Genomic DNA, 11,891 nt, shown 5'->3' with positions numbered 1-11,891 from the left:
ATTACATCCATACACTGTTAAATTTTAAAAAGAATATCACTCACAGCTTTTGTACATAAAAAGCCCTTTGTGTTCATGATATACTGAAAAGTGCACTACAAATTGTAAGCAGGAATGGGAGCCTCAGGGAAGTAACGGGTAGAAATGAAGAATCCAGTGTCAAACCTCAGAAATTCATTCTACATGTCCATGCTGTTCATGAATAGATGACTACACTTTAAAAAATAAATCATGAACTTTTATTACCCTCAACAGCAGAAGGGTCCAGACCGAGGCTTGTGGGCACTGAGCTACCCAGGATGGCAGGCAAGGCTGGGGGCAGCTCCTTTGTCCCACGCCCTGAAGCATTCCACAGGCACCAACTCCAGGGACCAACAGGGAAGACACCCAAGCCACTCTCCTGCCTGGAACTGGCCCAGCCCCAGGCAGCACCTGGGAAGACAACCCACCCTGCTGGGAGTCAGCTGGTCATGGGAAGGGATGAACATCCACAATGTGATGACTGTCCCCTCTGGGTCTATATCCTGACTCTCATCCCATCTTCCTCTGCTCTTCCAGTGCTTGAGGACCCCCCATCATTCCGAGTCTGAACTTGAACTTGACTTGGAAGACTTATGCTTCCGTTTTTTCTTTTTTTTCTTCTCTTTCTTCCTTTTTTTATGTTTTTCCTTTTTCTTCTTTTTCTTGTGCTTCTCTTTACACTCAGAGGAGCTGGAGCTGCTCCCATCCTCATCTGAGGTGGAATCCTCCAGCAACTGCTTTAACTGCTGTATCCTAAACACCAAACAAACCAGAGGCCGCAATCTGTCACTGACAGTGCTTTTCCGTACATAGGTAATTTATCAAGCAGTTTTGGGGGAAGAATTGGGAATGACTGTGTCACTAGAGAACATCTACACTCCACTGTCCATTTCTGCACGTTTCCAATCTATCATTTCCAACTGATAAGATTACTGAACCAACACATCCTTACTGAGCTTACCTACTGCTCAATTTCATGGTTGTTTATCTCTAGAACTACACCATAAATAAATTATCAAGTCTAAGAATAAATTTTAAGAAAAGCTCAGATCCTCAGAAACACTGGGTTAGAAACTAAATCACACAAGAATTAACTACACGCCACAAGCAGATCCACATATACATCACCATTATCCACTCCTCACCTGCACTCACAGCTGGGGCACCAAGCCCCTCTCTTGCTTTTAAGCAAACCCCAGAAGGAGGCTGGCCTGCTGCTACCCCTCACCCCCTGATTTGGGCCTGTTCAGGTGTACTTTCTGCCCACCCACTATGCACTATTTACGATTAGAATGGAGGTTTCCAACTCAAAGACTATGGGAGGCTGTTCAGGGTCAGATGACCTCACCTCACATCTTTCTCATGCCTTTTATTCTCCCGAATGATGTCATACATGGGGTCTTCATGTGCCTGAGGGTGAGAGAAGAAGGTTAAGCTTCTAGAACTATAAAAATTAGCTCCTATATCACTGAAACCAGCTTCTTTTTATTGTATCATAGAGCTTTATGCTTAACATGTTCTCATTTTCTAAAAAAGTCAATTACCCATTAAGGCTACAAACAATTTCTGAACAGAAAAACAAAATAAGGAAACATTCTTCATCAGCAATGAACAATATAAGTGAACAGTGGTCCAGTCCTGCTATAAAACAGTACTTAGGCTAAGAAGATTGAGGTAATATTTGTTGACCTATATAGGCTGATGACCAAGAAACAGTGCTCAGTGGAAGAAATGGGCTATGCAATGCCGTGTAGGAATGATCCATCTCAAGCACACAGAAAATGTCATGCCACCTATCACAGGAAGCACGTAAGTATATGTGCCTGCTGGGGGAGGTGTCAGCATGATTTGCCCCGCTGTGGGGGCATGAGTACAGATCCTACTGTGTGTATCTCCTCTTCAGTCAGGCAAAGGCATTCTTCCATCATTAAAGTAGCTTCAAACATACATACACAACTCTTTGTTTTATGCTTGTTTTCCTAAGCATTTTCCCATCAGGTTATACATTTACTAAAGCAATTCCTAATATCTAAATAACCTGTATATTACAGTAATTAGGTGGGCATGTTGGCCTTTAGTTTTCATTAAACCTATCAGCATATAATAGTTAATATGATGTCTGTAAAAGTGATGTTTATGTGGGTGCCCTATTAAATCCCTGTGGTAAATTCTCAGAAGCTGGATGGTTGAGTTTATTCCTCTCGGCAGAGCAGTTACTGAACAATGAATGATCACTCTGAAAAATGAACCTATTGAAGATGAAATGAAGATTTACTTTCATTGGAGAGTTGATGGACATGCATGTACAAAGACCTGGATTTATTCCTCCATGCAAGGGTGGCAGGGGAGAGCTAATTTGTGTTGTTATCAAGGCATGCTTGGGCCAAGAGGCTTCTGGGAACGCCTTTCTGTGAAAACTCATTTGCTGATGACAATCTGGCTCACAGCTGTCCGCCATCTGTGATCAATGTAAATCAACACTGCAGGTTTACTTACTACTCTGAACTGCTCTAACTTTTGGTTGCCTTTGATAAAGAAAGGGCATTCTTTGTCGCCTGTTCGGTGACCATACCGTTTGCAACGCCAACCTAAAACAAAGAAAAAGGGAAATATTTCTGTAAGGCAATGCGGTTTCTCACAGTGAAGTTTTCCTTCCTGAGACTAGATGGTGCAGTTTTAAATGCAGAGGCCAACAGTGGGTGACATAAGAAAGTGACATCCCAGAAAACAGGCAAGCCAGCTGCTTCCCCACCCAGCCTGTAGCTTTAGAAGTGAATGTTCCCTAACCAGTGTAGATGTGAATTTATCTTTAGTGTGTCTCGCTCTGTCTTCGAGACACTCACACTGCATAACCTTGACTTCTTTCCCCAGGGGCATCCACAGTCCTTTAGTTGGCGCGTGAGCCAGAAACTCCCTGGCATGCTCGTTGCCTGGGACATCCGGTATGCAGTCTTCCGGCTTAGTCTCGTCTTCCTATGGGAAGGAAAGCACATGTAAGCAACAAGGGAAAGCACTGGCTTCTGCTCCTCCTGCCCACGACCTTACTACTGCCTGCTTGTCCTGCACAGTTGGGCTCAAGGCCATTCTTGATCACCCCAGGAACTGGGGAGAACAGTGACCTGACAGGAGAAACAATGAGACCTCACAGAAGAACCAGAGACAGCTGCTCCTGGAGGATGACCGTGAGCACCGTGTTCTGATGGGAGTAAGACTCCATTGAAGGTTTCACCACACCAGATGTGTGCCAGGCAGGAGCCGGGCATAAGAACTGAATCTAGCCAGGCTACATGAACACTAGAGACAACCTGTATGTTCTGATGGCTCCCCTTACTGCAGCAGCCCGAAGGGAGCTATGCAGGGTCCCTTCAGGGGCTTTAGTGAGGACACTGAGACACTATTCTGGAGTATACCGAGGGTGGGGTACACCCCCAGCCTGAGTGAGGCAGACAAGGAACATGGCATAGTTCGCAAAGATGCTACCATGAGGGAACCGTGGCAGAGGAGCCCATGGGAGCCTGCACTGCTTCCTTGGGGAAGGGATACTTGGCTGATTCAATTCCTCAGAGACACAGAGCCCCACACAAGAACCTGACACCTGTGGAAAAGGACTTAGGTTTCCACAAAATGAGGAAAGAGGCAACCATTTCTCCTACCTAGTTATTGAGGAGGAAATACAGATAGAGTAGCCAGTAACTAATACCACACTCACCTTGATAAGTCCAGGAGGAGGTTTCTCATAACTAGAAGATTAAAAAAAAAGTGAAACTTCAGCAATGCTAATAAAAACACATCTTAGCTGTAAGGTCACAGCAATAGTCGTAGCAAAAACTTAAGGCTAGATTATGTTTGCATCAGCAATAAAATAGGATCTGCCTTCAGGATCTTAGTGAATAAACGGGTGCATCCCACATCCTGAAGAAGTGACATAATAACTTACTGCCTGGAACTCTGGATGTTTTCTAGAAGGAGAAGGGAGTGAATGTAGGTTGAGTGTGAAACTGTAAATTCCTGACTAGCTTGGCGCCAGAACTGCCCTGCAAGCAGGTTTACAGGAAAATGCAATGTCACTGACAGGCAGAGCATCATCCATGTGCAAGCACAGCAACATCCACACACAAGCACAATGTCATCTACATGCAAGCACACTGTCAGCATGCAAAGCATGACATCATCCATGTGCATGCCATCCACGTACTCAACATTGCCCAGGCTCCTGGGGAGGTGCCTTATGTTCCTATACAGCTGGAGGAGCACAGGGCTGGAGCAGCAGATTCGAGCCCTCCTTTGTCCAGTTGCTGTGCTCCTCAGCCCTCATCACTCTTCACACCTGTGTTGACCAGCCCTGTGTGGCGCCCCATCCTGAGTGCCCTCATGCTGACTGGTGCCAGATGCTGTACACAAAGGGATGGGGGAACCTTTTCTCCTCTTCCTCAATTACAATGAGCTGTGAGTCTCCGAGTCTCCCAGGGTTTGAGCCTATCTTCCACTTCTGAAACAGCCAGAAGAGGCTGCTGGTCACCAAGTGTTGGAAATCAGCAGCAGATGCTCAATCTCATTTTTTAAGCATCAACATGTAATCATGTGAGCCAAACACAGCATGGGAGGTTGCTTGTTTGTCATGAATGCAGGTCAGGAAAAGTGCAGAAAGGAGGCAGACGTGGAATGCCTCCCCTGGGAACTGACCTGTCATCAGGGCACTGAGGCTGCCCTGACACAGTATCTGGACTCCAGAAAATTGGAAGTGTGGAGCCTCAAAATGCTGCAGGAGTGACTCAGGGCCTGCATTTCTGTATTAGAAATTTCTGTATTGCTATTCTTATCGGAAATACCAACGCTCAGGAATACCAGTGCTGGGCTACCCACAGGGCCTCAGAGGCATTGGAGGAGGGGAACACTATGGAAATACCCACTAATCCAACAATATGCTATTTTTGCCACACGAGTTGTACAAACAACATATGGCCAAAGGATCCAAGTTCCAAATTCCTGGAAAGCCTGTCAGTGTTTCTGCGCTGGTGGAAAGGGGAGTGAAGAACTGTATGTTTTCAATTCTTCTATTATTAGTAATGGCACTGCCTTAAAAGTGTATCTTACAACTGTGCATGCACAGTTAGAGGAAGACTTTTTTTTTTTCCCCCAGAGGCAAGCAGCCTGGTATATGGTGTACAACTTTAGTCTCAGCTACTCAGGAGGGTGAGGCAGAGGCCCACTTAAGACCAGAGGTTCAAAGCTAAATTAGAAGTCCATTGAATTGTGTGTGTGTGTGTGTGTGTGTGTGTGTGTGTGTGTGTGTGTGTGTGTGTGTGTGTGTGTGTGTGTGTGTGTGTGTGTGTTTTCTTCTAAAAATCATTAGTAAATAAATAGTACATTGCGGAGCAGATGGGAGAGGCTGGGCTGAAGAATGAACTGACAGAGTTGGTGTGGAGGGACATGAGAAAGGACCCTCAAGCTTCTGGAGCCCAACTGTTGGGGGTGGGGAGAGGAGGGGGATACCAGCAAGGAAAAGCGAATTAAGCAAATGGAGAAACTGAGCACCTTACTAGAAACTTGGACGACAACCCTAGAAAGCCAAAGAAATTACCAGAATGCTATCTGGCTCAAACCTGAACAATGTGGAACATTAACACTAGTGATTTAGCAGAGTTTAGTATAGTGCAGTTGTGAGATGGTCACCTTCCAGGCTGTTCTCACTCCTCTCCCTTAGCTCGCACTCTAAATGCTACAGGAAAGATGCATGATTCAGACATTGAAATCATCTGAACCCAGAGCATCTGACAACAGAATGTGCAACACCCTCCATATTCTGTGCCCCTGACCACACATGTGAATGATAGTAAGGTGGAGAAAGTACAGGAAGCCAGAGGAGTCAAATCCTCCACAACGAAATGCAGAAGAAACCTCCAGTTCCCTCCCTATGCGCCCTTGTGAGTGGACTTGGGTGAAGTAATGCAACTGAATGGCAGAGACCACAGGATAAAAAAGACAGGTGGACAAATCCTTGTGTGCTGTGTCCTGAGGTTCCAGGTACAGGAGGCCAGGGCACTGCCCAGCACACTGTGGAGGCCTAAGGATTACTTTGACAAATAATGAAAGGGATCTCCTCCGAAGGACCATCTGTGTCCATAAAGGAAATCTCCATTTCTAAATGTCCTCTCCCAATAACAGAATGCCATTGCTCACTGTCTTATAGATTATTGAATTCTAACATTTTCTACATACAGAACACACATTTCTTGACGGTTCCCCAAGACTGCCTGAGAGGAGGATTTAGTATGTCATATGCACTTACCTCGACATTCAACTATAATGTTCATGCATTGCTTAATTTCCTTATAAGACCCACAATGGAAAGACTTAGGAGATCAATCTAAGTTGGGTGCCCATGGCTCACATTTGTATGTAAACTACTCAGAAGGCTAAGATTTGAAGGATCAAAGTTGAAAGCCAGCCACTCAGGCAGGAAAGTCTGTGAGACTCCATTTCCAAAATAACTTTCAAAAAGCTGAGCTGGAGGTGTGGCTTAAATAGTAGAGTGTTAGCAATGAACAAGAAAGCCAAGTAAGAGTCCCAGACCTTGATTTCAGGCACCAGCAAGAGTTAGATTATCAGTTATGTGAAATTATTACATGTATGTTTCTTAAATTCCTGCTCATTAATTCATATTCATTCAATTACATTTGGAGGAAAGAGAAACAAGCTTTTCTGTACCACTGGATATTTAATCTACATTAAACATTATTACCATGGAATGATTAGAAGTTTATTTAAGGGTACACAAAGCCCTAAACTAGCCAAAGTAAACATGTCAGCAGCCTAGCCAGTCTTAATTGTGTGAAACTGGAAAAGGCCACTGGCCTGGGAATTAGTCAAACACCTAGGTTTCACTAGTTTATAGACAGACATGGCCTGGAAATGGACGCTCCAATTTGCTCATTAGCAAAAGTAGTTTATAAAGTCTCTGCTGTCTACAAGCTACAAAATAAATATGTTCATAAATAGTTCAGGACATTATTCTGAGCTAGGCTCTGGCAAGGCTCCAACCAACCCAAGAAAAATTAAGATGGGGGCTGGGAAGGTGGCTCAGTGGTAGAGCTCTTGCCTTGCATGCTTGAGGCCCTGGGTTCAATTCCTAGGCACCACATAAGCAGAAAAAATAGCCGGAAGTGGCGCTGTGACTCAAGTGGTAGAGTGCTAGCCTTGAGCTGAGGGACAGTGCCTAGGCCCAGAGTTCAGGCCCCATGACCAGCCCCCCACCCAAAAAAAAATCAAGATGGGAGTCATCCATAATAAAGTTCCAAAGCATCAAACCTTGTCACCTGACCTAAGAAGCTAGGAGAGAAGAATGACATCCAAGTTTCCCCACAGATGATTTTTTTTTTTTTTTTTTTTGGTTGGTCGTGGGGCTTGAACTCTGGGCCTGGGCGCTGTCCCTCAGCTCTTCAGCTCAAGGCGAGCGCTCTACCACTTGAGCTACAGCGCCACTTCCGGTTTTCTGGTGGTTTATTGGAGATAGGAGTCTCACGGTCTCTCCTGCCCGGGCTGGCTTTGAACCTCGATCCTCAGATCTCAGCCTCCTGAGTAGCTAGGATTACAGGCGTGAGCCACCAGCGCCCGGCCCCCACAGATGATTTTCATGTGCTTAATAATAATGTTTCCTGAGCCTTAACCAGAAAGCAAATGCTCTTAATCAGATGTTTTTCTATTGTTCTGCTAATGACACCCCCCCCCCCCCCCCCCCCCCCCCCCCCGCCTTAAGGAAAGTAACTTTGAAATAAACTTTTTGTTCCTGGCTACTGTTTTCTTCTACCTTTACATAAATATCTTAACACTACTAGAAGGAAGAACTGATTAATTCTACACTCAAACCCAAAACCAGTTCAGATCTTTGGAATAACTGCAGTTATTAGGTCCACTGACAGTATTAACCACCACCTGGCACCTGACATTGCAAGATACTGTGTTGGGCTCCATTTTAGAGGTACTGAGGATTGTGAACTCAGGACCTCACCCTTCCCAGGCTAACACCATACCACTGAGCCATACCTCCAGCCCCCTACATTTGCAGATACAAAAGGCTGGACAGAGCCAGGCTATGAAAAGGTCTCTGAGCACCTATTGCTGGGCCCAGGCATGAGCCCTTAAGCACACAGTGGTAAGACATAAAGAGTGGGCTAAGCCCAAGAAGGAAGGCACTTTTCCATCAAAGGTCTCCTCAGATTAACTCTGAGGACTTCTGTGCATAACTTAATAACTAGGAGGCCTAGAAAGTAGATTGGTGAATAACTTAGAGAACAGTAACCTCAGAAAAGTTTGCCTTCTGTGGTTAACTATACATTAACTATATACACACACAAAAACTCAAAGGCTGACAATCTAATTCCCACCTGATTCCTGTATTGGGGGAGCTAGATAGCCCCCCTCAATTAAAACTGCAAGAGGTTATCAATACCCCACACCAAAATATGACACTCTGATACTTTATTTGTAGCTAAAAGAAACTGAGAAGCCCAGCACAGTAATCCTAGCTACTTAACGATTTGAAGCCAGCCTGGGCGGGAAAGTCTGTGAGACTCATATCTAATTAACCAGCAAAAAGTCAGACGTGAAGATGTTGCTCAAGTGATAGTATGCTCGCCTTGAAGGGGGGGGGGGACTAAGGGATGGCGCCCAGACCCTGAGCTGAGCCCAAGAACTAGCACAAAAAGAAAAAAAATTAAAGAAATCGAGAACCAGCCCTCACCCCTGGACCTAACCTAAAGCACAGGACAGGTCCATTTTCCTTTTTTTTTTTGAGTCCGGTCGTGGGGCTTGAACTCTGGGCCTGGGCGCTGTCCCTCAGCTCTTCAGCTCAAGGCTAGCGCTCTACCACTTGAGCCACAGTGCCACTTCCATCTTTTTTCTTTTTATGTGGTGTTGAGGAATCGAACCCAGGGCCTCATGCGTGCAAGGCAAGCGCTCTACCACTGAGCCACCTTCCCAGCCCCGAAAGGTCCATTTTCTAAGGAGAACTTCACATCCCTTTTCACCAGGAGAGCCGCGGGACCCAAGGAACTGTCTTCCCCGGGGAGACCATGGCCCCATTTCTCCCTTCTTTCTCCCTTCCCCCAAGGCCCTTTACCTCTCAGAAGCCACAGCCCCCAGCCCTGGCTCCTGAGCGGTTTCTGTCTTCTCAGTCTAAGTCCATTTTGTGTTTCTTCTCCCGAGGACGGGGTCACTTTCGTCCCCTACGCGGGAACCCCACGACCCCTCCTCAATCCCCCTCCGTCCACGGTCCTGAGCTGACCCAGACCCCAGCCCAGACCCACCGTCCTTGTGCCACCTGCCAACGAGGGGGCCGCCCAACCGCCTGGGCTCCTCCACGGCCCGGGGAGACCGAGGACCCGCGCGGGAGACCCGCGCTCACCCCCCCCCAAGCCAACACCCCCACCTCCACGTTCCCTCGCCACCCCAACTCCCACCTCTGCCCCCACCACACCCCTGCCCCCTCCCCAACTTCCTCCTCTATCCCTACCACACTCCAGCCCCTCCCCAACTCCCACCTCTACCCCCCCCACGACACCCTCCCGCCCCTCAACTGCCACCTCCCCCCTCCAGCACATCCCTCCCCTCGCCTTCCCCGCCCCCTCCCGGCCCCAGCCCTCATCACTATCTCCCACCCCCATCTCCGCCCTCCTGCGCCCCCCACGCCCATCTTCCCCGCCCCCACCCCTGCCCCGGCCCACCCGCGCCCCGCTGACTCACAAGGACTCCAGGTGCTGCAGCTGCTGCAGCTGCTGCGCGTCCCGGCGCCGCCGTTTCAGCTCCCGGCGCCGCTGCAGCTCCTGCTCCGCCGGTTCCCGCTGCCGCCGCGCGCCCCCCGCCCGCGCCTCCGACCCTGCGTCGTCGCGCCGCCGCTGGGACGACATCGCGGCCCGCGGGGCTCCCGGGACGGCTCCGGGCACTTCCTCCTCCCCGACCCCGCCTTCCCGCCGAGGGTCCCCGAGTCCGAGCGCTGAGCCCCGCTCCCCGGAGCCAGGTCTGCGGGCGCCCCCTGGCGGCGTCCTGAGGAGGGGAGGGGCGCGGCCGGAGAGAGAGAGGACTTCCGGGAGCGTCAGGGCCCGCAGGCCACGCCCGCCCCAAGCCAGGTTGGGCTTCTAATTCGGGGCGGAGCCTGAAAGGACTTCCGGGAGCGTCTGGGCCCGCAGGCCACGCCCCTCCGCTCCAGCAGTCGCGGTTAGGTAGTCTTGGTTAGTAAGTTCAGTTTCCTCCTGGAGAGAACACCAGTCTTTTCATACAGATCCTCCCCTTTTCCAGTCTTCCATCCGGGATTAAAACCATCACATATTAACGAGGTTTGGATGCTAGCAGCAAGCTAATCCCTTAACAAGATTTTATATTGCCGGGTGTCGGTGTCTCACGCCTGTAATCCTAGCTACAGCAGGAGGCTGAGATCTGAGGATCCCAGTTAGAAGCCAGCAGGAAAGTCTGAGATTCATCTCCTGTTAACCACCAAAACACTGGAAGTGGCCCTGTGGCTCAAACGTTAGAGTGCTAGCCTTCAGCAAAAAGGAGCTCAAATACAAGGCCCAGACCCAGAGTTCAAGCTCCAGGACAGGCAAAATAAAATAAAATAAAACATAAACGTAAAGATTTTATTTGATCTTTTAAACTTTTTAATTTTTTGTGATGCTAGGGATGGAACCAGGGGCACCACACATGTTCGGCCAGGCCTCTACCACTAGCTTACATCTTCTGGGGGACTCATTTAAATATTAAACACTCAAAAGCAGATGGTGAAAGGATAGATTTGGTTAAGTAGATTAATTCGGGCCCAGGACTCCTGGGGAACATCTCTAAGTGGAAAGCATTCTGATTTGGCAAGCTGAGACTAAAACTAGGGAAAATGCATGATTCTTTCAAAAATCCCACCCCTAAAGAGAATGCTTCACCTTTTCTCCATCCCTCCCAGTTCTTCCCAATCTTCATGGGGGTGGGTGGCTTGGAATACAGTAGACAAACCTAGTCTATGATAACTCAAGTCTCATTTTGGCAGTGATTTAGCAGGTCTTCTCGTTGCATAGGGGTGACCAATAGGAGCTCAGTCCAGGGTATAAATTCCCTAGACTTAGATCCATTTATAAAGTCACATTGTAGTGAGCCAGCTTCAATGACTTCAGCCAAGATTCTTCTGAATAAAGTTCAGGCCAAAGGTCTACAAGCCTAGCAGTCTTGGCCCACTGCAGAGCTAGAAGGGATGAGCAGACAAGCTGTGCCTAGCTTCAAACAGCAGAAAATCCTAATTGATAATAGTATCCTTTGTTTATAGATAAGGAGACTCAGACAGTTGAGTGATAAGCATCATTAGGCTTATCATTGAAAGCAGGATTCAGAACTGTTAGTTTCTTTGTCCAGTTTTCCAGAACCATTAATTGAAGATACTATCCTTTATTCAAAGTATGCTCTTGCTGCCTTCATTGAAAATCATATGGCTAAAATACATGGATTCACTTCATTTCTTATTTGCTCTGTGTGTGTGTGTGTGTGTGTGTGTGTGTGTGTGTGTGTGTGTGTGTGTGTGTGTTGGAGGATTGAACCCAGTGACTCATGAATGCTAAGCAATCCATCTGGGCTCAAGTGACTCTCTTCAGACTCCTGTCACTATTCCTGGTCATAAAAGATAATTTTTGGATTGTCTGGTTATAAAAGCAGACTTTGCTATGGTCTTGCTCTTCAGCATATAGGAAAGAAGTGTGGGGTGTTTTTCTTCTTAGTTTAAGCATGAGGTTATAAATTGCCATGAACCTCTCTGATCTCTTTCTTCTCCGGTTCGTAAGTAATTCTCCTATTATTAGAGTAAATCCTAATGGGAACAAGAACATTTCCTGTGAGCT

At 47.5% G+C, this 11,891-nt stretch overlaps 1 protein-coding gene across 1 annotated transcript; it reads right to left on the bottom strand.

Annotated features, from left to right (window-relative positions):
• Positions 1-216: 216 nt before the first annotated feature.
• Positions 217-9,987, bottom strand: LOC138821768 (retinitis pigmentosa 9 protein). Its single transcript, XM_070014191.1, has 6 exons — positions 9,763-9,987; positions 3,731-3,761; positions 2,865-2,994; positions 2,518-2,609; positions 1,370-1,431; positions 217-774 (listed from the first exon to the last, which is right to left on the bottom strand). Exons 1-6 carry the CDS (start codon positions 9,924-9,926, stop codon positions 576-578), a joined length of 678 nt encoding a protein of 225 aa, XP_069870292.1. The 5' UTR covers positions 9,927-9,987; the 3' UTR covers positions 217-575.
• Positions 9,988-11,891: the final 1,904 nt, after the last annotated feature.

This window comes from Dipodomys merriami, unplaced genomic scaffold (genome assembly GCF_024711535.1).
Source record: "Dipodomys merriami isolate MVZ:Mamm:240054 unplaced genomic scaffold, mDipMer1.0.p SCAF_94, whole genome shotgun sequence".
In the NCBI taxonomy this organism is placed as follows: Eukaryota; Metazoa; Chordata; class Mammalia; order Rodentia; family Heteromyidae; genus Dipodomys; species Dipodomys merriami.
Note: the sequence above shows the minus strand (reverse complement) of the source record. Positions and strands in the feature narration are given on the sequence as shown.

Bases quoted from the DNA above. Each gene is read 5' to 3' on its own strand.
- LOC138821768 (XM_070014191.1), bottom strand. From the start codon at position 9,926: ATGTCGTCCCAGCGGCGGCGCGACGACGCAGGGTCGGAGGCGCGGGCG. The intron at 2,610-2,864 runs GTGAGTGTCTCG...TCTTTGTTTTAG, and splicing joins AGAAGTCAAGGTTATGCAGT to GTTGGCGTTGCAAACGGTAT. The intron at 1,432-2,517 runs GTAAGTAAACCT...TCTCACCCTCAG, and splicing joins AGTTAGAGCAGTTCAGAGTA to GCACATGAAGACCCCATGTA.